At 41.4% G+C, this 27352-nt stretch overlaps 1 protein-coding gene across 2 annotated transcripts in view; it reads right to left on the reverse strand.

Moving 5' to 3' along the window:
• Positions 1-27352, reverse strand: part of AFF2 (ALF transcription elongation factor 2) — a 520583-nt gene that overhangs the window by 198532 nt on the left and 294699 nt on the right. For both annotated transcript variants that reach the window (XM_066581793.1, XM_066581792.1), the window contains exon 4: positions 4394-4438. In XM_066581793.1, coding sequence (XP_066437890.1) covers positions 4394-4438 — 45 coding nt within the window. The remainder of the gene's footprint in view (positions 1-4393; positions 4439-27352) is intronic.

Raw genomic sequence — 27352 nt, forward strand, 5'->3', positions numbered from 1 at the left:
GTTATTTTTACCTATATGCAGCTATTACTAGGATTTTGAAAAAGGTAGAAAACCTTTCAATTTTCAGCAAAATTCACATTTACTTGTAAATGGAAAAAAAAAGAATAGGCTTTCAATATTTGTTCATGCTCTCTCTTTTGAAATACGGAATGGCTTTTTTAACTTTTCTTCAATTTTATTCTTTTTTTTTTTCTATGTTCTATATGAAGAAGAAGATTGTAAAACGCGTGGCAATTTTCACACCGGTGATTAGGGCTTCAACAATAGACATGTGCTATACTGGTTAAACTAGTACTGTGTAAAATATATGAAAGGACGTCTGTAATGTTTGCTGTCTAAATAAAACGAACATCACATTGTCTATTAAACTGTCTTCAAACACCTAATAGTCGGCATTCTCCTGGCTCTGACATGTGAGTGGCAGCCATTTTTTCCAACTCTAGCTCTATGTTATTAAGATTATTGACAAACGGCTTAGTAACAAAGGCTGTTCCAATAATAAATGCTACTCTGGTTCAAAAATCTATTTGCAGACAAGAAATCTAAATGCTAATACATTTAGGATAAACTATAGGTTTCCTTCACCATGGCTAATATTTCATAGACTGTTGACAGAAAACGGCGTAAGTGGTCAACCTATGCCGGCTCTAAAAGTCCATATTCTCCAACGGTAAATTACAAAGCTGTAGAACAAATTCAATATGTCTGTTGGTCGTTTTCTGTTCTGTCGTAATCTTAGAATATATAAAGTTCATTTATTTACCAGGCTATTTAAAAGTGCCTTCACTGACGAAGTCTCTTGACAGCCTAATGCCAGGTTGCTAAGTTACAACTGTTTGACATCATCTCTTCCCGTGTTCTTCCATTTGACAAGTCCAAATGATTCACTAGGCTTTTTAGCTTGTTACTCACTTTCCCAGTGACGTCTGTATTATGATTGTGAATTCACATCATGTAGGCAACTTTCTCGCTGCCCTACTGCATGCGGTCCCCCGTTAGAATCCATAGGAAAATATTTTAAATGCTTTTCAGCTACTGAATGAATGTGTAACCTCTATGGACAGCTTACCTTTTTATATTACATTTACTAGAAGAAAATTTAGCATCTCCCTTAATGTCAGCTTCTATTTTACCGGGAAAATGATGGAGGAGCAAATAAAGGTCTCTACCTGCTAATTGTGTTACATGAAACAGTCACATCAAATAGAGATGGGGCTGATTAAATCCATTAGTGCTTTAAACAGCACACAAAAAATGGAAATTGCACATGTAATTTCGACTGTCAAGGGCATTTTTGGCCGTTGATATATATTTATAGAGTGCAGGGTTATTGCAGCTAGCTGGCAGGACATGAGAAAAGATTACTCTGATCACACAGTTAATTGAAACTTTAATTTAAAGGCCTTCTTCCCCGGTGATATAATAACCCTTTCAGAACTACCACAAATGTGTCTGTGCACCGTGCATGTTCATTGGCTCAAGGAATTCAAATAAAACAAGAATAAAGGAAAATTTATCAGGTTATACTGTACAGTTCAGAGGATACATTACTCCCCACTTCATACGGTCTTTTCTAGTGCCCGTTTACTCTGTGTGGTGTGGCACTGGGTCAAGCAGTTTTTAGTATCCATTGCAACTGTGAGGAATCAGTTTGCTTGCTGCTGACAATGAAGCTGGATTACAAGATTGGAGAAATCTTGTATACCGGTTTCCCTGAAAATGTTAAAATCAATTAAGATTGGCAGGATATTTATACACAATAGAGTTGGATTGGCCCAATCTGCTGATTTTAGCAGGACCAGCTGAATATATATAAAGTATATGTCAGCCTTAGAGTTGAGCGAACGTACTCTGTCGAGCTTGATGCTCATTCGAGTATTAGCGTACTCGATGGTGCTCGTTACTCGAACGAGCATCACGCCGTGTTCGACCCCACCCCAGTTTTTGGCTCCTCCCTGCTGTGATGTGCCTGTTTTGTCCACTCCCCGCCACGACGTAGCGCGCGTCAATTGCAAATTTTTGGGCTGGCAAGGAGAGAGAAACACATGAACCAAAAAAAAAGCTCGGGACCCGGCATCCCACATACAAAAATGCTCGAGTCTCCCATTGTAGCCAATAGGGATCGTTACTCGAATTTTACGAAAATCTCAACTAGAATAACGCAGACCCGAGCATTTGGGTGCTCGCTCATCTCTAGTCAGCCTCCAAAATTCCTCCGAGACAACAGATGTCAGAAGAGATAAAGATCAGGCAGTTTGATTTCAACTCCCTGATCCTTTTGTTCTTGGGGAGATAATGCCATGGCTCAAACCCGCAACCTCTTGCACTCCAGTCAGTAGCTCTCTCCACTAGTCATCCAGGACAATTCCTTCGCTAAAGCCTAGCCTTGTTCTATGTTCCTGCTATTCTAGTTCCTGCTTCCCTGTCCTGGCACCGCTCTGCTGCTAATTGGGACTTCCTACAACAACCTGGCCCTGACAAGCTTTCCTGCATGATTACTGTGTTTCAAGTCTTGATCAAGCTTCACGTCTGCCTGCTTATCTGCTATTCAACTAATACCTTCTGATACTGACTACTGGCTTCCTTTCTGACTATGCTACCTGCCTCCTCCATCTGTACTGCAAACTGAGACCTCGTGTTGCTGACTCCTGGCTCGTCCATGACTCCTCTCTAGACCTGCAGCTATTACACCTGAAGCTCCGACCCAGTGCCTGAAACTGCTACAGATAAGCTGAGTAGCTTTCTCCCTTCACCACATTCAGAACACATGCATGTTTGATCAAGTGTGTATGTATGTTGGAGTCCAGTGAAGATAACTGTCACCTGAACAATTGTTTGGCTGACAGCTAACTTAAATGTATTGGCAGACTTGGTAATGGTACAAAACTAAGGAAAATACTACACAATGTATTAGTTTAGATGCATTTGGTAATATTAGCAACAGGGATGAAAAAGTAGCATTTGAATTCTGGCCTTAGTTGCCTAAAAGCCATTTTGCCACTTATGAAAACAACTAGTGTTGAGCAAACTGAGCCGTACAACCTCGTTTTGGGTCAAGCTTTGCTAAAAGTTCAGTTTGGCACAAACCTGAACCGAGCTTTTAGCAAAGTTCAACCCAAAACAGGGTTCTACTGGTTCAGTTCACTCAACATAAGTCCTGAACACTGGTGTATAACACTGTCTAATACCCCATAAAAGCCCTGTATAACACTAACAATCTGAAATGCTTGTAGTCAAAATCTGAACACCAGTTAGAATCTTTTACATCCAATAATATATTACAATATTTCTGTTGGCTTTTTAGGATATTTTCCTGGAAATTATGTAACCCTACAAAAAGGTCCAACAATCCAGGTCCTGCTCATGCGGGATAAAACGGAATTTTAGGGCAGACCAATGCACTGCTGAAAGCGGTGACTGGAGGCAGTCAGAATTTTATCAAGTCACTCAATATCTATGCAAAGTATTTAGAGCTCTGTATGAAAAAAATGAAGCTCCAACCACTATGAATATATATTAAGAAATTAATCAGCACAGAATTTTGGAACTTAACACAACAAAGAGTTGAAAGGTGGAGATTCATTTTAGGATTTACCGTATTAAAGCCCACTTTCCATTATTAAGCATGTGATCATCCAAACACTTCTAAGTAAAGACCTAATTAACCAACTATCTTTTGTAAATTCTTAGAGATTAGTAAAAAATTTGTGACCAATTTGCTGATTACTTGCTTCAGTTCATTCAAAGTATCCATAAACACGTCCATTTGGTTCTCCCAATAAATCGGTAATCAATCTACAAGTCATCAAGACTTGAACCAGGTAACTACATCTGCTCTTCTTTAGTCTTCAGACGTCTTTAATAAATAGATATATTTCAATTCCGTAACATATCCTGCATGTCACAGTGATTTATGTCTATACTTATAGAAGGTCTAAGGACAGCAGCATACAGAGAAGAAATTCCTTGACATCAATTACAAGTGTGTGTCTTTGGCCACTTGAAATGAGCATGAAAGACACAAAGAAAGTGCTTTCAGCAGAAACTTGTTCCCGACATACAAGTTTTATTATATTTAGAAAATCCCATTGCTCAGACGAGCACATTCCCGTTTGACATCAGACTCTGTGACAAGAAACCTTGAAGTAACAAGTAGGAATACAGAGTCAGAAACAATTATTCAGGTTATAGCCACTTTTTCTTGATTTATCGAATTCTGAGACATATTACAAGTGCTGCTCCTGTTATGTTGACATTTTTTGGCCATGTTTTATGTACCATTAAAAATCACTATAAACACTGTAAATAATCAGCGTTCTAGTCTGTCCCACAATTAAAGTAGTTTAAAGGAACCTTCAAAAAGTCATGACTTATTGCAAACTTTGAGACTTACCCGTAAGATTTCTTCAACACAACTGGGATCATTTAGAAGACCGACCTGAGAAAAGAAAGATTCAGATTATTAGTAACCAACTATGAGGGACGGAAGAATTGAATTAATACCTTGTAGTGATACAAATAAAACCGCAGAAGTGCTGAAGAACTCATATAAAATAGTATTTTGATCTATGTATAGAGATGAGCGAGCATGCATGTTTAGAGCAATTACTTGAACGAGCATTGCTTTTTTCGAGTAACTGCCTTCTCGTCCGAAAAGATTCAGGGGGCGGCGGGGTGGAGCAGGGTGTAGCGGGGAGGGGGAGGGGGGGAACAAGGAGGCAATCTCTTCCCTCCTGCAACCTCCCGCTCACTTACGCCACCCCACAAATCTTTTCGCTCGAGTAGGCAGGTACTCGAAAAAAGCGATGCTCGTTCATCTCTATCTATGAACTTCAAATGACACACAAAAGGAACAACAAGATTTTTTTCAGATTTAGCAAACTTTAAGTCTCAATATATTTCTGGTTTAGGGGTTCTAAAAGATCAATAGCCAACCAGATTTACCAGCAGTACTGTTGTTACCTAGTTAGTACGTTGGATAAAAGATGCTTTGATCAAGGGGATGGGAAAGGACATGGCTGAAGGGGAAAGGGTGCGGGAAACAATATACATTGACATAAGTGTTAATATTAGTTTGCAGTAAGAAATAATGCAAGTTGTCAAGGTCAGCAGATGTGGATGCACTCAGCCACAGACTGGTTTGGTTTTGGGTCAAATCCTAGGGTGACGTTTTAGGTACCATGGTCTTCACCCTTTAACTTCACTAATCAGGATGCGGGCTATGTTGTGGGGTTTACAGGCTATTATTTAAAAAATGGTCCAAGTACTGTAGTATCTCATGCTACTTAAAGGGGTTGTCTCGCGAAATCAAGTGGGGTTATACATTTCTGTATGGCCATATTAATGCACTTTGTAATATATATTTCAGCCTCCTGATTGGCTGAAATCAGCACGTGACGGGGGCGGAGCTACGCGTGCAAGGGGGCGGAGCCAAAACGCTGATGCTGCCGAGCGGAGCCGAAGGGAGAAGACGGATCTGCGCGAGCGCGTCTAAAAAAGCAAGAAGACACCGAAATTAGACGGAACCATGGCGACGGGGACGCTAGCAACGGAGCAGGTAAGTGAATAACTTCTGTATGGCTCATATTTAATGCACGATGTATATTACAAAGTGCATTAATATGGCCATACAGAAGTGTATACCCCTACTTGATTTCGCGAGACAACCCCTTTAAGGCCTAGACATGGTAGCAAAGTCAGACAGTCCGGGTCGGGGCAGGCAGCATATTTCAGCACGATAAACAAAACCAGAGATCAGGTAACAGAGAACAGGTTCAGCACAGCCATTTAGGCCAGGGGTCATGGCAGGCAGCAGACAGAAGTGTAGTCAGAGTTCAAGATCAGAGACTGGAAAAGAATCAATGAAATCCAACATCAGAACAACTTGAAAGCAGCTTAAGCAGACCAGAAGGGCTTCAATACTTAAGCATCCTGCACAGGGGGAGAGTGTCTGATATATCCTGGAAACACAGATAACTGTCGGGGGAGATTTAAAATATGTACGCTGGCCTTTTTAAGAGTGCGGATGAGCACATGTACCTTCCATCCCACAGTCACTGCCTAAAGATATACTGGAGCTAGGTACCTGGGGAGGATAGGGAGTGCATGCATGTTGCAGTCTCTAGGAGAGGTGAGTCATTGGCCTCTAACTGTAACAGAAGCCATCAGCTGTTACAAAGGTAGGCTCTTTTGGGAATTTACAAGGATTATTAATATACTAGAGATTCCCCTTCTTTGCTGTTATAAAAATTTGATTAATGTTGGCCGTAGAGATAAAAATAAGAATAAATACATACTGCCAAGCCTTATTGCACCTTTTTGTTCAGGGACAATAAGGTTTGGCAATAAGAGGCTTCTTTATTGGTTAGGCCATATCTAACCAATCAGTCTCAATTTTAAGACTGATGTTCAATCCAAAGTTTGATTGGCACACCGTTGACATTAAAAAGCAGGAAAGACAACCTAGAAAGTTATGCCATGCTCTCAATATCACAGCCTGTTATTGACTTTAAAGTACACCCCATTGCCCTTATTCCTTGCATATGAGATGGTTTCTGTTCCCATTCTTTGTAACCAAAGATAGTCGAGAGAATGGAATTCACAAGTACAAGTGCATTTGAAAAGTTTGCTGCTTTAGGGTTAGAGGTTGTTGTTGTTGGAATGTATGAAATGAGACGCATTCGGAGGTACAGTAAGTATCAGAGAGAGATGAGCATTTCTGTCATTGAAGGATGAGGGTGTGCAGATGCACTGTATACAACAAATAGACATCAACTATGAAAAAGAGGAAATGTGTCATTTCTGATCATGTTTATTAAGACTAAGGAGAAAAGATACTGGATGGTGAAATCCCATTTGTGACCTATATGTCACTAGAAAATTCAAGTTTTAATTAGTTGTTTTAAGACAAGTTACACCATGTAGGTGGACATGACTAATCTGAATCTTGTCCATCATTAGGCATTTGGCTAATCTTAAATCCTGAGCAGCTTAGCAATCATCATTTTCTTAAACCGCTACACAAAAAAGTATCACAATGTTAGTGAAGAGCCCACGGTGACTTCACAATCAAAAGACATGTAGGAGTAGGATTTGGTTTTGTGCAGAAAACATTATTAACCATGTAATATTGAATTCATTAAGTATAGTGAGATTGAACCATATGCACCAGCCTCAGCTCTGCTTTAATTTGCTTACGTATAATTCATCCAAACTAACATACAGTATTCAAAATTACCAAAAGGCCAACACTGAGTCTAAAAAATTTCCCATTGAGAATCTTATCTCACCAGTTTAACAATATGACTTATAGGCAACAAAACGTGACACATACCAAATATAAGGGTGGCTTCAGACGAGCGTGTATTTTGTGCGTGCATACGCACGCACAAAAACACGCTTCTATTAGCCCCAGTGCATTCTCTATGGTGTGTGCATATGTCCGTGCTTTACAGGCATGTGCCTGCAAAGATAGGACATGCGTGCACCATAGGGAATGCACGCATTGTTTTCAATGGAGACGCGGCTGCTGCCGGAGGCTCTATTGAAAGCAATGGTCTCCCGGCACCACTGCATTGTTTTTCAGGGAAGGGCTTTCCATATATGCCCTTCCCTGAAAAACAAAAATTTTAGTGTAAAGCACCTCAGCCAATCACAATCAGCTCTTTCAGCAGGCAGGGATTTCCTGCTGATAGATCAGCACTACAGAGCAGGAGACAGCAAGAGAAAATGCTGCTTAGCCCCGGCAAGGTAAGTTTCTATTTTTTCATTTTTTTACAGCACTTTTACTTGGATTTTCAGGGAAGCGCTTATATTTAAAGCCCTTCACTGAAATTAAATTGACCGGGTGCTAGCAGTAGAATCCTCTACTGCAGCTGTCATGTGTGACAGCTGCGGTAGAGAATTGAAGAATTCTCCTCCTGCATCTGTCACAGATGTGACAGATGTAGCAGCAGGGAATTCTTTTTACTAGCGGGGATGAAGGAAATATCTGCCGCATGCGGCAGATGTGTTCCTCATCCCCGCGGGGTACACAGCAGCGGTGGAAAGGTAAGTTTATTTTTTATTTTTTTTACACTAAAATTTTTGTTTTTTTAAGGAAGGGCTTATATGTAAAGCCCTTCCCTGAAAAACAATTCAGGGGTGCCGGCAGAGCATTGTTTTCAATGGAGCCACCAGCAGTATCCGCGGCTCCATTGAAAACAATGCACGGACCTGCATTCACGCGTATTTTTGCACGTACATGGGTGCGCACTTATGTACGCACCTATGTATGCACAAAAACACGCTCGTGTGAAGCCACCCAAACGCCCTATAGATTTCCCATAAGGTTATAATACTAGATTAGAGAAATATGCAAGTGGACAATGATCCATGCAATCAGCAAGTCAACATACGATACCCTCCCAGGCTACTCTTCTTCACACTGTGACACAATGATACAAAATAAAGAAGAATTTAAATAGACACTTTGTTATGGCTCACTGGCTGTGTCAGAGTGAGACCCGAGTAATTTTACAATGTCAGCCCCACTTGCCCCACACACTAGTGCATGCTCGTAATCATGTCAGTGTTGGATACCTGAGCACTTCTCTGCTGGTGTGTTAATGGATTGTTCAGCTAGGAAGCGTTTCTCAACAATGGAGAGTCATGGTCACCCCAGACTCTTGATGTGGGGTTACCCTCATCTGGATAGGTGCTCCACTTTTATATAGGGTCTCCTTACATTAGTAGGTTAGGATCAGATTTCCCATTTCCCTACTTTTGGTTGAATTATTAATGTTTTAAATTCCCTGCATTCATCTATTGTGTGTATATCCATCTTTTTAGGATAACTAATTACAATTGATCCAAATGAGGTGTTTTATATCCAGACATGACACACCATTATAAAAAGCACTATTACAGCAAATGTTGCAGTCATTAATTTTAATACTATTCTTGTTGGATTATATTAGAATACTATCATGATGATTGACTCACCTCCCTCCCCCGCCATTTTTGGACAAGCTCTGTTTGTTCTGCAGGAAAAGGACACTACAGTTTTGGATGAACAGAGCTCATTTAATTTTAATGGCTATAGATCCAGTTCTATCAGGGCTACCAACAAGCTAAGATTCTTGGCTTTAAAATGAAACCAAAGGCATGTTTATAGCCCTTACAGAACCAGAGCTACAGCTGTTTGAAGTGGAGTAGGGAATACTGAATTGATAGCTGTCATTTTTAGTCAGTGTGTGCAGAGGAGAGAGGGAGGGGCACTAGAGATCACCCCTAGCATAGAAGATTAGTGATTCTCTGTACATATTCCTATCACCGGAGTGGGGTGACATGAATTTTTCGTGATCCCATCATTCGGAGAGCATATTTGCTCTCTGATTGTTGCACATGTTTGTTTTTTTCTTTTTCAAGAAAAGCAGTGAAATGGTGAGGACTTGCTCATGTAATCACTCTTATACACCATTTAATCATGCAGATGCTGCAGTCATTGCTGACCTGGGCATCTGACTAAAAGAAAAAAAAAAGTAAAACTTTATTCCCCTAACACAAGGCTTTAAATATCGAAAAACATAAAAAGAACTAAAAAAAAACCTCTATACATAATAATTGGTAATGCCACAGTCATAATAAACAGTACTAAAAATATTACATTATTTATGAAGCATAAAAAAATAAAAATTAGAAAAAAACAACTAAACAGGAATGACAAATACTAAAAAGATTTATATATACCTCAAAATGGTACTGATAAAAACTACAAGTTGTCCCACAAAAAACAGGCAAGTATTTTTGTAAAAAAAAAGGTGTTTATATTGCGCAAAAGTGGTAGAACATAATAAAACCTCTATAAATTCGGTGTTGCCATAATCATAATGCCTTGAAGAACAAATGCAACATAATATTTATGCCACATTGTGAACGCCATAAAAATAAAATGCATAAAACAATAGTGAAATTGTTTCTTCCATTGCCCCTAGCAAAAAAAAAAATCATATATATATTCAACACATTGGGTTCCAATTGGGTTCCAATAAAAACTAGAACTCATTCTTCATAATACAAGATGTCATACAGCTACATTGACAAAAAAAAATGAAATAGTTATGACCACTGGAACACAAAAGGAGATGCGGGTCACTGGCACTGAAATCACAAATTAGTGCATAGACTATTATAATGCATACTCAGGGCTCAGTCATACGGGCGCCAATCCGCCCGTGTTTCTGCAGGATAAGACGACCGCACTGCAGGTGCGGATGACTCTCCGCACCAGCCGGAAGAAAGAACACATGGCCGGCAATGGAGCCTGTTATGCAGAGAGTCGTCGGCACACGGTGCGGCCGTCTAATCGTGCAGCAACATGGGCGGATCGGCTCCCGTGTGACTGAGCCCTCACATGTGAAATCCTATTACACAAAGGCTTACGTGAGTGTGTCGGTACCACATGTTTCATGCGCCGGTCTTACTCTCGTAATACGTTGTTCCAATCTGCCATGGGCGGCCATATTGCCGCTCACGCGGCTTGCATGAAATACGCATGCAAGAAAAATTGCAGCATATGCTATCTTGGCACATATAACGTGAGCATACGTACCAAGATAGTACATGGCGATAAGCGGCGTGCAGCCAGTACACAATATCATTGCATACCTATTTTGTGTCGTGTACATATATCTCAGCACCTTCATGCTGCCAGGTACGTTTGTGTGAGCCCAGCCTTATAACACTCATGACACTACAATAGCTTTGCCGCTAACACAGTCATCTTATTAGTAGGATACCTTGCATACTTTTAATGGTAAAAGTGAGTTTTGATCACTTAGTGGAGCAACTAGCCTCTACAGAGGAACTCAAGGTTCCTGCATCATTATGAAGCTATAGGTACTCCATGTGCCACCATATGGTGCACCTCCATATTAGAGCATCCAATGGAACATAGAACCAGACAGAATCCGAACGCAAATTAAAAATTCTTTATCCCTTCATATAAAGGTACAGTAAGGCTCCATAGACTTCTACCGGTGCCATATTACTGCTTTGTAAAACTCTAAGGCTGGGTTCACACAGGGCGGATTTGCCGCGGAAATTCTGTGCAGAATTTCGCCGCGGCAAATCTGCTTGAGGCCGCTAATCCCGGGATTAGCCAGCCATGTGGACGAGATTTCTCAGAAATCTCGTCCACACGGGACGGCAAATCCGCTGCAGCTAAGCCGGCAGAAGCCGCTGCTGCAGCGTGGATTTGCCGACTGCAGCATGTCCATTTTTTTTTTCCGCTGCGGCTGTGCTCTCCTCTATGGGAGCGCCTGGCCGCTTCAAAACTGCAGCGGATTTTGAAGCAGCGGTTCTCCCGGCGGAAATCTCAAGTTTTTTTGCTGCGGCAAAACCGCGAGATTCCCGTCGGTAATCCGCCCCGTGGGAACCCAGCCTAAGGTTTATGTAGAGCCATGATACAAACGTTTGCATGAAACCGATTAAAACAGTATGTTGCGCTTGCCCAGCTGTCTCCCTACCGGCCTACTAGCACTGCTGTACATTTAGATCAATATCCGCTTAAATGCTTTAACAAACTCCCGCACACTTTGCAATTTAATGCTAATTTGCAGAGTAGAGGACAGTTGTTTCAAGTTTGGTTATTTTATTTCATTAAATCAAAGGATATCTTCGCTGTACATTCTTTTTAGCCTTAAAGTATCTTATTTCTGAAAAGAAATGATTGTTGAAAGTCGCTCATTTTCTTTGGCTTTCAAAGCTTTATTAATTAATTGTGCATCTCCACTAGAGCTAAATCCAGCGGCTAATGAGAAATAAAATTAAACTAGTTAAAACACTAAAATTGAAACTCATAAGTAATGTGTAAGGCCTAAATTAATGAGCAGTTATGCCAAAGCAAAAGCCATCTATAAATTCAAGGATTTTTTTTAATGTGTTATTATATTTAATGGGAGTCATTGCTTCTTTTTGTAAATTATAATAATGAATTACGGTACAAAAAGTTACACCAAGAAAACCTCCTATTGAAATAGCATGAGTGCAACAGGATATTGTTACAGTGTGATGGGACAGATTATAGCTAAAGGGTAGAGATGAGCGAGCATACTCGCTAAGGACAATTACTCGATCGAGCATTGTTCTTAGCGAGTACCTGCCCGCTCGGAAGAAAAGGTTCAGCTGCCGGCGCGGGTGAGAGGTGAGTTGCGGCAGTGAGCAGGGGGGAGCAGGGGGGAGAGAGAGATCTCCCCTCCGTTCCTCCCTGCTCTTCCTAGCGGCTCCCCGCCCGCCGCCGGCAGCCGAATATTTTCTTCCGAACGGGCAGGTACTCGCTAAGGGCAATGCTCGATCGAGTAATTGCCCTTAGCGAGTATGCTCGCTCATCTCTACTAAAGGGCTGTTCTCATAGATTGAAGCTTTGCTTATTGATGATACTCAACTGACGTCCTCCCTGTTCCCAGGCTGGAAAACAGCCCTGCCAACTTGCCTTTTGTCCAACTCTGTTTTATGTTCATGAATAGAGATGAGCGAGTACCAAAATGCTCGGGTGCTCGTTATTCGAGTCGAGCTTTTCATAATATTCGAGAGCTCTATTCGAGTAACAAACCCCAATGGGAGACCCGAGCATTTTTGTATTTGACCCACCCGGTGATGAGCTTTTTTTCTCTCTCTCTCTCTCCCCCCCCCCCCCCCCCCCAAGCCACATACTGCTGTGGACGTGCGGAGGCACATCACAGCAGGAAATGGTAATGCGGTGAGGGGTCAAAACGGGGAGGGGTCGAGCTCGGCTTGGTACTCTTCGAGTAACGAGCACCATCGAGTATGCTAATACTTGAATGACCATCAAGCTCGGGCAAGGATGTTCGCTCAACTCTATTCATGAACTGAATGGAGCAAATACAGTAAAGGACAACACTTATACTAGTAGAGCAGTAGGAGAGAGAAAGGGAAGAACAATCATGAAGTCCTAGACCTGCAAACATTTGTAGTTCTCAGAGCTTCCCATGATGAAGACCTCTGAGGACAGATAGCCAGAAAACTTATAAAAGAACAACTACTTTGTATCCTTTTTGGTGCTATGCTCCTTTAATAAAATGTCTTAAAGAGATTTTATGGAAAAATCTGTAGGATAGGTTATCGATGCTTGGTTGGTGGAGGTCCTACACTGGAAACCGAGGAGATCATCAGAACAAAGAGGCCATTGAAAGTGTATCCCTTTGTTCTGATAACTAGAGAGGGTCCCAGAAGTTAGACCCAACAAAGTGACGGTCTATTGCAAAGACAGTATATTAGTGTTTAAGTCCCTTTTAAAGTTAAAGGGCCTGTAATATAATAAATATAGTCCCGATAGAGGAGCAGTAGGGACATCCCACTTGTCTGGAACACACACTAAATATACTTCAACTTTTTACTAGTTATTAGACACTTCTCACACTACTTTGGGGATCATTCATAATTCAATGTTTTAATACTTTGTCACCATATCAAGAATAAATATGGTTTTGTGCATCGAGGGAGCAAATTTCACTCTGTCAAGATCTGATAGGATCTGATAGTTGTCAGATTATAACAAGGGCAGAAAAGTATATCAAGTTCACTAATCTACTGTCACAGCATGATAGTACCAGAGAAGGAACAGAACTGGTGTGACCTCACAGCGTTGGCCCTGTCCTACATAATCCTCATGCCATGCTATTTGAAGGTGTTATGGTCGAGCCTATGATTCTCTACCTTACCTGAGTCTCCAGTCAAGCTACGTCTGCTACCCTGAATGTTTGAGGTCATTCATTTATTAGTGTAATCTATCCTTTGCCATAACTCACTGTCATCCTAGGAAAGTTAGGGTTGTCCTAGGCTCCTCACATGGAATCACCTTTTTCAGTGTTAGCACTCTACTTATAGGCAGGGATCTCTTGTGTCTATGTTTTAGGGTTAGATTTCCTTTTTCCTCACTTTTTGGTTCCCCTATTAATAGGTTTGTCCTCTGTGTTAATATTTTGTGTACATATCCGTCCTATTTGGATAATTAATTTACTCCTTTGTAGACCTGATGAATAAGTCCTGAACTCGTACCATCTACGGTATGTAAAACAGACTATGAGAAGGGTCTGACTATGAGGATTTCTGGACTATTAGATGCTCTATAGAAGGACAGGACTGTACTTGATTGATAAGTTATTATTATCTTTTACATCTATACATCTAATAGAGTTGACAGATGTGTAGGGACATTGTAGTTATAGTAATCCACATTGGATTCAGTCCGTAGCTAACTGAAATGAATGAGGCTAGAGGTCCAAGTATGATAATAAGTGGTACTTCGGGGAGGGGGGGGCTTATGCCTTACTACAAATCTGATTGTTCTTATCAATTCCTTCCACCTGCTGTTGCTCGCTCTCATTAAACCTCCTTACAAGACAAACCAACCATAACTCTCATGGGTTTATACAAGAACTCTAACTGAGGTAACAGAATTTACATCCTAAAATATTCATTGTGAATATCTGAAATAATTAGTTGATCTGGAGAGAACAAACATTTACATATTAAAACGAACAAAAGTTCATTGCTGATGTTCTTTTCAATGCGTTTCAGCAGATCCCTAATGCTCAAACCGAGCTACACGTATTGTATCAAGATGAAACTGATGACTGTGCATGGGTATGGGTAGGAAGCAAATACAATAGAAAGCGCTATTCCAGGAGGGCCCCATAGATTGCAGTCATAGATAAGGTTACTAACTGCGGATAATCATGTTTTTTGGAAAACAAGTGTCTATAAATGTATTGTTTTCTGTTCTTCTGCCACATGTACAGCACAATAAAGCTGAGGAGACTACTGAAACATGGAGTGTAGTGGAGAATACACATGGAAAGGGGGTTCAATTTGTGATGAAAGTGTAAAATGATTGTACATATGTGTATATATATATATATATATATATATATATATATATATATATATATATGGTGTATCCTGTAAGATCTTTGAATGGGCCCAAAATGTCTGTAAATAAAATAAATAAATCTTGTTATTTGTTTAGTACCAACTTATTCCACAACGCTTTCAGGTGATTTATTTATTACCCTCCACCAAGCTGGGAACTCATTTTACCGACCTCGGAAGGATGGAAGACTAAGTCAACCTTGGGCCGGCTAAATGAATGTCAGCTGAGAGCTGCCTCTGATTGGTCCCTGCGCTCAGCCAATCAGAGGCAGCACTCACTCACCCATTCATGAATTCATGAATGAGTGAGTGAGAGCTGCCTCTGATTGGCTGAGGGCTGTGACCAATCAGAGGCAGCCCATTCAGCAGGCAGGGATTTTAAATCCCCGCCTGCTGAATACTACAGAGAGTAGTTCAGGAGAACTGCCGGCCGGACGCGGCTGAACTCCAGCTGCAGGAAAAAGGTGAGTATACTTTTTTAAAAAATTTTTACACATTTTCAGGATGGTTTTCAGGGACCAATCAGAGGCAGCTCTGATTGGTCCCTGAAATTTTAAGCCCTTCCCCGAAAAGGGCTTATATTTTAAGCCCTTCCCCGAAAATTCATCCAGCGCTTGCCAGCAGCCCATTGCTTTCAATGGAGCCGGCTGTATTGCCGGCTCCATTGAATTCAATGGGCGAACATCGTTCTCCTCTGCCACAGCAGTGCCACAGCTGTGGCAGAGGATAGCGGGCAGCGCTGGGCCGTTTCGCTGAAAACGCTGCTAGGTGCAAATTTTTCAGCGAATCGTCGGCCCTGGTTACGCGATTTACGGATGCGCATCCGTTATGCGATGCGCAAATCGCACGAAAAAAAAAAAACGCCCGTGTGACCGAGGCCTAAGGGAGGATTTACAGGAAGACAGACTCTTAAATATTCACTGTATTTCTTCCTCATTACTTCACAGTTCTGCAAACTGAGCTAGAAACCGAGAAATAGAAATACGTTCTCGCTTTAGAGGCCAGCCTAGGTAAAATATATTCCAGTTTTCTTCCCAGCCTCGAGTATACGGAGATGTTAAGAACTTGCTATAAGTTTAGGTTTCTGTATTTTTCTCACTTTCATTTTTATAACTGTTTTGCCTTTATTGTAATTTCATTTTGTCCTGTTTTTGTAAGCACAAAATTTTTTTGTATTAAACTCTAAAACCTTTGATCAGTGCAGGCCTTGTGGCTCTGACGCTAAGCAGTGTTAACACTTTGATTGCTGGAGAGCTGTGAGGGTATATTTATGCAGGCTCCTTGGCTTTACCAGCGTTAATGGCCGCAAGTGTTTTCAGGTGGGTGGACTGTGTTCAACTTGCAACCTGAGTGGAAGGTTAGTATAAGATTGAGGGCGCCTACCCACTTGCGTTGCCAATTTTCGCGCGGGAAAAACGCAGCAGTTTCGAGCGTTTTCCGCGGCGTTTTTTGCAGCCCTCCATTGACAATCATGGGTGCATTAAGAGAAAAATAAGGAGACATATGCAACTGACAGTTCCTATGTGAAAAAAACACACGAAACGGAAAAAAACCCCCAGATGGACAAGAACACATTCTATACTAATTGCTCTTGAGAAAAAACGCAAAACATCACAGGAAAAAAAATCGCAAGTGGGTAGGCACCCTGAGAGAGTAAGATAGATCAATCCCTGGTGGTTCCACCCAAGTCACGTGTTGTGAGAGTGCATATGAGGCACAATTCCTAACCATACTCAATATCACTGATTCGTGTCTTTGGATTATTGAATTCTTGTTAACATCTACAGGCTTAAAAACTATATGCAACTAATATTAAATACGATGCTATATCATAATACTATGAAGGTTTGCAACAATTCTATCCTTACTAGGCAATCCTGTGTAAGTCTAGGACAACCGTGCAATACCTTGCAATGCTATTACCCTGTTTCCCCGAAAATAAGACGCGTCTTATATTAATTTTTCCTCCCAAATATGTGCTACGTCTTATTTTCAGGGGGTGTCTTATTTCGCCACGGCAAATCCGTCTGTGGCCGCTAATCCCTCAATTGGCCAGCTTTGTGGACGAAATTTCTCAGAAATCTCGTCCACATGGGACAGCAAATCTGTCATGGCAAAGCTGGGAGAAGCCGGTGTTGTGGTGCGGATTCACCGGCCACAGAAATGGAAAAGCGTGCAGCCAGGTCGCTTCAAAGCAAGCGGCTGAGTGCCGTGGGTTTTGACGCAGCGCTTTCCCGGCGGAAATCTCGCTGTTTATCGCTGTGGCCAAACTGCGAGATTTCCGCTGGAAATACGCTCTGTGAGGACCCAGCCTTAGGAATCACACACAGGTTGCCTGACTCACACAGAGCCATAAAAAAATAAGGGCTGTCAAGTAACGTACCTGTCTGCAGACAGAAGTTCCTGTACCACTTGTAAGCAGGGATGGTATTGCAGCTTCCGGCCACCAGGGGGAGCTCATCACAGCAGACATGTACAGCAGGAACAGAACGTACAGTATGGACTTTTCCAGCCAGCAAGGGGAGCTCACAACAGCACACTCGTACAGCACAGCAGGGACAGGACAACAGCAGACTGTCTGCAGATCTACCTATACATCTGGAGGTAGGAGACAACTGGGATGGCAGCAGGGAACAGGCCTCTTGACTTGCCTGCACACTTTACTATGCCTTACTATCGGGGGGTGCCTTATATTTTGGATGTTTGCAAATTTCAAGGGGTGCCTTATTTTCAGGGGTGCCTTATTTTCGGGGAAACACGGTATGAAAATTACAGCTTCCGCAAGTACAAAGCAGTATGAAACTGATGTAAACATTGAAGGGGTTGCAGTGCTTGCATAATTGTTGTGGCACCTTCAATTACCTGTGTGGTAGGAGTGTTGAAAGTCAAACCCAAACGAATCCAATTTTGATCGACTACCGTATTATGAGGATAAGCCATCAATTTTTAAAAGCTGAATAACCCCTTTAAGGGCCCCATAGAGATCTATAGACTATTTTCACTACTAGGGGGCAGCCTGCATGTCAATCCTATTGAAATCAATAGAAGCTATATATTTATACAGATTGACCACTTAGTAGTGGCAAAAAGCAGTCCAGATTTTCACAACAATGTGAGTATGGGATCAGAGAAACAGTGAACTGCACTAAATAAATGACGTACTGTTCCCTTAACTAAAGGTACCTATACATGGAGCCAGGGGTGTAACTATAGGGAATACAGGGGATGCGGTTGCACCCGGGCCCAGGAGCCTTAAAGGGCCCTAAGGCCCATCTTCTCCATATCGGGAGCCCAGTACTATGAATAAAGCATTATAGTTGGGGCCCCTTTATAGGTTTTGTATTGGGGCCCAGGAGCTTCAAGTTACGCCTCTGCATGGGGCGATTATCACCCGAATTCTTGCTGGAAACAGGGAATTTGAGCGATAGTCATCCCATGTACATGAGGCCATCGATAGGACACTGGGCGAGAAATTGCTCACTTGTCGGAGTCAGTGGGTTTTTAGCCAAACTAAAATCCAAGCGACTGTCAGGCTGTGTAAACTGGAGCCCTTCACTGTTTCAGCGATTCCTGTTTACTGTGAATAGAGGCAGGCAATCCAGAATGATCCCAGCACCACTCTGCCACCATTCATGGAACGACTATTGCTTTATGTAAATCACAGGAGCAACAGTTGAGAAGTAGCCCATGGGACGTCTGCCAGGCCCTTATGTGCCCAACAGTCATCCCTTGTAAAAAAAAAAACCTTTAGGGGTAAAATACCAACTGTGCCCCATGCTAATGTGAGAATAGTTAGATTAGTATTTTTTTATACGACTGGGAGTAGGACTCCAGCAGGAGAGACACTGTCTCCTTGTCTTAGGTACTCCTAGATATAACAAGACATGACAAATAGTTAAAGTAACCAAATTTCCACAGCAACCAATAAAATAAAAGCCCAAAAGCAAACCACAAATCCTTATATATTTGGTATAATTGATGCATGGAAACTCTCAGCTTTGCCTTTAGGTTGTCACATGCAAAAGCTAACAGGGCTTAACATAGGGTAGTCCATAAAAAAGACAGTTTTCCGTATGTGCCCTCAAAGTAAGTAAACTGAACTTATATTGCATTGTAAATGGAAAATTGAGGATAACACGCAGAGCGCTGTGGTTTATGGTGCTGAACCGAATGGCAATTAATCTTTACACTACACAGCATGTGGCATCATGTAAAGCCCTGCGATGTGATCACAGGGAATATTTACTGGAAATGAGAACAATAGCCAAAAGATCTGGTTTATGTTAATCATATTTATATACAAATTAGATTAGAGCAACAGCTCCTGGTAAAATAAACACAAAACACCATTGACAAGACCGTCTCAAGCGAGCCGTCCACTGATCGTTTGGCCCAAGAGTTGCTTAGGAAGTTCTTTATATAGCACAAAAATATTCTAAAAACCTCACTTAATATTCAAATTACCATCACTTTGTATTTACGTTTTTTAGTTACTATACTTTTACATCATTTGTTCCATATAAATACATCCGATCCACTATGATCAGTTGTTGTCACAAAAATATATTTCAAAGAAACATAAAAAATGTGAAAGTGTCCTAAACCAAGATTTTTTTTAGATTTTGCCAATGGATTGAAGAGTGCATTTTTTTTATAAACAATTTCCCCTATCAGTGCATATGCATGTGACAGAAGGGTGCCTCCCTGTTAGTTTGGCTTTGAGAAATCAATGAATGGCTGAGCAATGCCTCTAATTGGTTGAAGTGCTTAGCCAATCAGAGGCAGCAGTTTCTGGAGGCGGGGATTTTTCAATTCCTGACCACCAGAATACAGAAGAAGACTGCCAGGGACGGGGAGAAGAGCCTGACAGCACTTCTAGGTGAGTTAACTTTTTTTTCTCTACAGCTAGGGATGATTTTCGGGGTAGGGCTTATATTTCAACCCTCCCCGGAAATCATCGCTGCAGTGGTTGCCTTCATCCCATTGCTTTCAATGGGGGGCGGCAGCAGCGCCAATGGGATAGCATTGCGGTCCTCTGCCACAGTCCCCTAATTCCTGATCACTGTGACAGTGCTGTCACAGTGTTCAGTGATGAGGGGACTCCCTGCAGGGATTAATGGAACTCTCTGGGAGTCCTCTTATTGCAGCAGGGACTAAGGGATTAACCGCAGGACATTTAAAAGGTGTTTCTGGCCAGAAGCACCTTTGGGGAAGCTATTCCCTATTTCCAATGGAAACTCCTGCAAAATGTGCACCTATGTCCTATCTTTTTTAGGTGCGCACTGTTTTGCACTTCAAATTGGTTCTTTTAGAAGCGTGCATTATGCGCACGCAAAACATACACTTATCTGAATGATGCCTAACTGGACAACTATAGGAGCCTGAGTTACAAGGGAACACATTCCCTTGTAGTTAATTAGCCACTGCGAAGACCCTGCCAGCGATCACATGATTGTCGGGTCCCATGCAAGAAACGGCACTTCCGCTTCCTCTACTTACAAACAGCACTTATTGAGCGCAATGTAGCCTATGAAAGAAAAGGCAGAAGTGGTTGAAAACCGCTTCTGTCTTCTCTTTCAGGTTCTTGGCGGTCTCTAACAGCGGAAAACCCAACTAGCTCCTGCTGAATGTTCTTTCTTTATTGTCATCCACTTCATGATTGGACTAAAAGAACTAATCTTGATAACAGAAGTACATTAAGATGTTTCTGTATATGCAGCTTCTTAATGTGTAGGTTCACCATGGGACAGATACACACAGCATAATATATATATATATATATATATATATATATATATATATATATATATATATATATATATATATATATATTCCTACTGTACACAGATGCACAGATGAATAGTTTCCCGTTCTACCACAGCTCTTTCACAGCACAGACACCTGATTTTCTTTTACCATTGACCTTTGCAGCTGTCAGACTAGACATATTTTATCTCTGTAGATGCATCAGAAAGCCTCTGAAATTCAGTGCTAAAGCATTAATCCGTATCGCTACACAGTCCTTGAAATTATAATTCAAAGTTCAACTTACTTTAGCATTTTCCTCCAAAGTTCTTTTGGCAGCCCAGGGCACAAAGTCATATTCTGGTTTCCAGCTGAAATCAATTGCATTGGTTTGAAACGTTGGCAGAGACAATTCTTTATGGCTAAAGAGCTGCGTTGATGCTAAATAGTATTCACTCATTTACTTTGTGGGGCTGCCATTCTCTGCAGGTCAAGGCTTGGCGTCTTTTCAACTAAAGATGTTTAGACTTTTATAGTATTTCTTTCTATGACACCAGGAAGATAAAATTCTGTATTCAGAGATCAGAAACACTTGACGGCACATTATACAGGGGAAAGCAGATGTACTCTTCTTAGAGCAGATTAATATTTTATCTGTAACCACTTTCAGACACCGTTATTTTATTGCTTTAAATCGCCCATCATGTATCTTTAAAAAGCTGTTGGTAATTAAAACGACACCATGTGCAAGAGGGATACAGTAGGGCGACTTTCTTAAAGGGAACCTGTCAGGTTTTCTCTAGATTAGCACATCTAAATGATGCATAATAGGGTAATGGTTCTTAACTCCAGTCCTCAAATACCCCTATGATTTGGGGATATTCTATAGAGAGAACATCTGTAGCAATGCCAGAGGCACTGATAATAATTCCGTCACCTCTGCGATACTAAGGAAATCCTGAAAACATGACCAGTTGGGGGAGACCTGAGGATTGTAATTGAGAAACACTAAACTAGGGAACTCAGCTTCACACAGTAAATGGGCCCCTAAAATGTCAAAGTGCAGACCAATTGATTGAACCCAACCCTTTGATCATCAAAAAAGAGTAGATACTAGACATCGGAACTAGGATGTCCTATGACTCCCCTCCCGCATGGCTCTGCTATATGGTTGAGATTGCTCAAAGAGTAGAAAAGCATATGCAGTAAGCTATCTTCCATTCCTTTTCATGAAGTGGAAGGCAGATTGGTGGATGGCATTGGACTCAACAGTTTAATGCAGTTATGGCAATTGTAGATTGTAAAAATACATTTTTTCATGCCTGCACAGTCGCCTGACTGCCTGCCAAACTTTGGAGGTCTCCCCTGTGTATTGCAGCCACTTCCATGCAGTGCAGACCCCTGTCTAATGCTTATCAGCCACCACCTTGATGGTGAAAATTCTTTCACTTTCACATCATACCCATAATGCTTTTCAGGTACCAGGTGAAGGTATGAGGTTAAGACTTTTTACTTTCAGTTTCATATCTATCCCAATTAATTGAGGCTATGCCATTTTTGTCTACTGAGGGGACAGTTTAATTCCAATTACGTTTTATATTCATCTAAATAAGCTACAGCCCATAAGTATACAATCACGAGGATGAGCTGTGATCTCCTCTATTATCATTGTGTGATGGGAGGTGTGTGACTAGAAAATGAATCCAAAACCCTAAGCAGATCTCAACTAGTCGGGATTGGTAAAAAGAAACTGTGTTAGCCAGCAGAACAAAATGTGTTTGTTCTCAGTAAGAGAAAAAAGTAATATTGTAACTATGATACTTTTTAATGGCTAACAAAAAGAAATTATATTATAGCAAGCTTTTGAAACTACTTAGGTTTCTTCATCAGGCTATTCGAGGAACCTAAATAGTTTTGAAAGCTTGCTGTAACATCATTTATTTTTGTTAGCTATTAAAATTCCCATATCCACAGGATTGCTTACTGAGAACAATTACATTTCAGGGAGGATTCACACATGGCATAAACATGTGCCACAACCAGATCCACCCGAAAATCCACGTGCTTTTCATGTGCATTTTGATGCAGATTTGGGTGCAGATATGCTGCAGAGTGCAAAGGGCATATTCTGCAGCAATTCTATGCCAAATCTTAAGCACTGTACTGTGCCTAGTGGAGGGGGTAGTAACAAAGGGATTGTCTGTTTGTTGTTGTTTGAATCCTCATGTCATACACTGCCCCTATAGGGTCTACACTATGGATAAGACAATGTAAAAGTTTTATCTGGAGTATTTCTTCAAATGGAAAAAGTACAAGGAGCTAAAAAAGTTGTCTTTCTCTTTTGGCACCCTGACGAGCTGTCCTTTTCCCACAAAGGAATTGTTATGTGTGTTGCTGGGATCTGTAGTTCTAAGCTTCCTAGCAGCACAGACCTCACAGGGTTAATTGATTGAGCTGGCTGAGTGTGGTACTTCCTGCTAGCCAATCTCCTGGGTCTGTGCTTATATATAAACCCAGCTCCTGGTCAGTCTTTGTACGGAGTTCAGGGTGAGTCATGAATGCTTGTCTGTTGAAGTTTGCTGTGTGACCTGCTATCTGTGTGCTGCTGCAGTTTTGTAAGTGGGGGGGGGGGAATTATGTTATGATTGGGTGGGCAAACTAAGCACGGGGCCCACACCATCGCAACCAAAGGGATGACTGGATGAGTTCACGGGTTTCTATACAAACTGACCCTGTTCTACACGGGAGGATGGCAAGGCCCTACCTAAGCAGGGACATTGCCCCAATATGGGCAGCCCAGCGGTCTTCAGATCTGGGCCCTAGCTGATCCTAGGAGCCACACACACCAGAACAGGATGCATTCACATGCAACATGACAGGAAATCAATTAACCCTGTGAGGTCTGTGCTGCTAGAAAGCCTAGAAATACAGATCCCAGCAGCACACATAACAGGAATCATGCATGAAATTAACACTTTCTTCCGAATGGCCACATGAATGTAACTCAACGCACCAAATTTGGGACCATTAAAAAATATTTAGGGGCAATTCTTTTTTTATTTATTGATAGTGTACTTACACTATCAAAATATTTCTAATTTTATTTCAATCTCTAGATCCTTAATGGAATATTCCCTCATTGAAACAAGAATTTTCAGCGCATAGCTATACCGAAAACTAGGTAGTAGATAATGAGGAAGGTGCAGATAATTTCCCATCACGCAGAATATTATTATTTAATGCTATACCATGCCTTTCCTGCATAAACCAACATTTAATTTTACCATTTAATCCTCCACAAACACAGAAATGTCATAAAACAGATAAGACCATCCCGGTAGACTACACTGAACGGCCTCGCAGATATTAAACATCTACTATAAAATGATAAGAGATAATTATTATCAAGCTTTATGTCCGACATGAGTACACATGGATAAATATTACCTCTTGCTGTTTAACCGGTTAATGTGGCATTTTGCTATTTTTTAAATTTATTATAAAGTCGTAATCTTAGTGTTGGTTTTGAGAAGAAGTAAATCACAGTAAATCAGGACAATATGACAGCAATTAGCTTTTATTGTGCGCTTATTAATCTTGAGGAACATTTTCTCCGCTGGCAGAAAAAGGCCGCGGATTTCTCCTGACAGTCGGTCTTAAACTCCTTCCTGTGATGAATGGAGTCTATAATTGGGAGATAACTCTCTAATTTAATACTTTACGAATAAGGTTGCCAGAAATGTACAATTGCTTTTGAAAAGGAAGTCAATTAAATACACAAGTGTTTGTATTCTTTGTTTCAGAATGGCAAAGGATCATTAACGCTACTGCTACAGTAGAGGGGAAAGCCACGGAAAATTTATGGCTCACATGTCATGGTGAGTGAGAAAACAAAGTGGAATAATCTTCCTTTATCTTTATAGGTTGATACTTTGCTGGTTTATCTGTGCTTGGTCCATTTCAGGGGCTAGTAAACCACAGGCACACTCAACACATCATAAATCCTTCCTTATGAACACAGTATGTAGCTCTCCCTATAAAGCAACATTTCATTGAAGGGAAGGTTTTCTCTTAAACACCATTTTTTTGTAGTCCAAAATTGTCCAAATTTTGTGCTGATTAATTTCTTAGCCTAGCAGTCATGGCTACTGTCATGGTGGGATTTGTCTGGCAGTCTGGACTTTCTGTCTGTTTTGTCATAGCTCAGCCAGACAATCACCATTCCATCTGATTAACATTGGTTTTCGAGGAAGAAAAGTGCTGCAGCATGACATCACTGCAGAGGTTCTTGAGTTGGCTTAGGGTTCCCCTTTTCTCTGCTGCATCATCTCGTCATTCATGTTCAGATTGATTGCCAGGGAGGTCGGTTCCCCTGGTTGGCTAATCAGCCATAATGTAATGCTGTAAAAGCCGACCATGCCTTGCCATGGAAACTGGTCAGTTTGCCTATGTCTGCCGTGTGCATGCATCCCTGCCAGAGCTGGTTCCCATTTTATCTGTTTGTCCAGAGCTCTGTCTGGATCCAGTTTTGTTTGTCATGATGCTGTTGCATGCATGCTACACTCAGCCTTGTCGGTTTGTCAGTCTGTCTTTTTTTTTGTGTGTTGGTCTGTCCATTTATTTGTCTGTATGAACTACCTGTCCGAATGATTATTGGATGCCCAGTTCATGTCTGTTTGTCCTACCTAGACATTAGTGGGCGAATACCTGACCGTCATTCTGTTTGTTCCCCTTTATCTGTTCCTATACAAATGACAGTCTTGTCCTGTCTGTCTTCCATTTGTAGGTGTTCAGACGTCCGAATACCCTCTATCCATGGGTATCCTTCCCCTCCATCTGTGTGCGTGCGGATGCCCGAATCCCCTCCATCCATTGGTGTGTGGACGCTTGAATCCCCTCTGTCCGTGTGTGTCCAGACACCTGAATCCCCACAGTCCATGGGTGTGTGGATGGTCAAGTTCCCTCCATCTGTGGGTGTACAGCTGCCCAAATCTCCTCCGTTTGTGGGTATGTAGACGCCTGAATCCCCTCTGTCCAGAATTACCAATCTTGTGTTGGTTCTGTCTGTCTTTGTCCTGTCTGGTGACTCCCATGCAGGACACGGTGGTTTTATCCGGCATGGACGTGACAGCTACATTTTTTTTTCTGCTACAAAGCTGCAGCCTAAAGGCAAAATGTTAAAAGCTGGACTTTTCCTTAAAGATTTACTCCTGCATTTTTTTGTCCTTGTTTTTAAGAAAAAAACCTAAATTTGTTAGGAAACGTGTAGATAGTACCGCCAATGTATTTCAGCGAGATCGCAAAGTTGTATTTCATCTGAAAATTGGCAACCATCGACCACTGGTCCATTGATTTCCACCTTATTTGGCAGTAACAAAACAAGCACAGCGTGCGACATTTATGGTCTAGTTTAGTTAGTGGTCCATTAACGTTTCCTATTAAGTAGTGCAGTATTGAAGAGGTTGGAAAACTAACACTATCGAACAGCCATCCATTTTCCAAGTATTTCTCATCCATTTTATTGTTACAGGAGCAGGAAAACAGAACCACTAATTTCAGGAACAAGTCACCATGAGATTATGGATAGGAAAAGGGATTAAAAACTCGAAGAAAAACTGGGGGCAAATCTGTTTATTTCAGTAGACAGAAGATGAACTATGAACCAAATGCTTTACAGTACTGTATATGGAAATGTAATGACAGAAATGTTCAAAAAATGAACAAAAAATGAAAAACATCTAACAAAAAAATTTCAGAATGACCCACCACATAGACAAGCGGTCCTGAACCTTTTCTAGTATGCATGCTACTTTGAAAATCAGGCAGATGGTGCTGAGCATTCAGGGATATTAAAAGTCTATTAAGGATATGACCGAGTCACATGACTCTTAAGGCCCATTTACACACAATAATTATCGCTCAAAATTCGTTCAAAGTGAGAACCAGTAATCCAGTGGCTAAATCTGTCAGTCTAAACGCTCTGTATGAGCACTAACAACCTTAGCCATCGTTTAGCCAACTGTCGTCCCGTGCAAAAGGGCCATACGTTTCATTTGATGGCACAAGGGCAGGTACATAAAAGGTGCTGGACAGTGCGTCTAATCTAATAGCATAGGCGTAACTAAAAGGTTGTAAGCCTGCATCTTGCATACATGTAACCATATGATTAGCATCCCATACAAGTCTTATATATGTAGAAGTATAATACTAAGCAGCTAGCCCCTGCTAACTAGGTGGCTGTTCAATAGTATTTTGCTTTTCTGTTCCCTCAACACCAGAAAAAACTGACGTCAAAGTCGTGAACTTGAGTTATGCCTGGCATTGTATGACGGACACTACTGTACAAACATAATACTTTGAGAAGATAGTCTTAAGGCTCCTTCAGACGGATGTATTTGTGAAAGCAATACACAGAGGATAGAACTAGAGATGAGCGAACGTACTCGTTTAGGGCTATTTCACAATCGAGCATCGCTTTTTTTAAGTAACTGCCTACTGGGGTGAAAAGATTCGGAGGGCGCCGGGGGTGAGCGGGGGGTTGCAGAGGGGAGTGGGTGGGGAGAGAGAGCCCCCCCCTGCCCCCCCCCCCCCGCTCCACCACACCGCCCCCCGGCACCCCCGAATCTTTTCACCCCAGTAGGCAGTTACTCAAAAAAAGCGATGCTCGAATGTGAAA

This window comes from Eleutherodactylus coqui, chromosome 10 (assembly GCF_035609145.1).
Source record: "Eleutherodactylus coqui strain aEleCoq1 chromosome 10, aEleCoq1.hap1, whole genome shotgun sequence".
In the NCBI taxonomy this organism is placed as follows: Eukaryota; Metazoa; Chordata; class Amphibia; order Anura; family Eleutherodactylidae; genus Eleutherodactylus; species Eleutherodactylus coqui.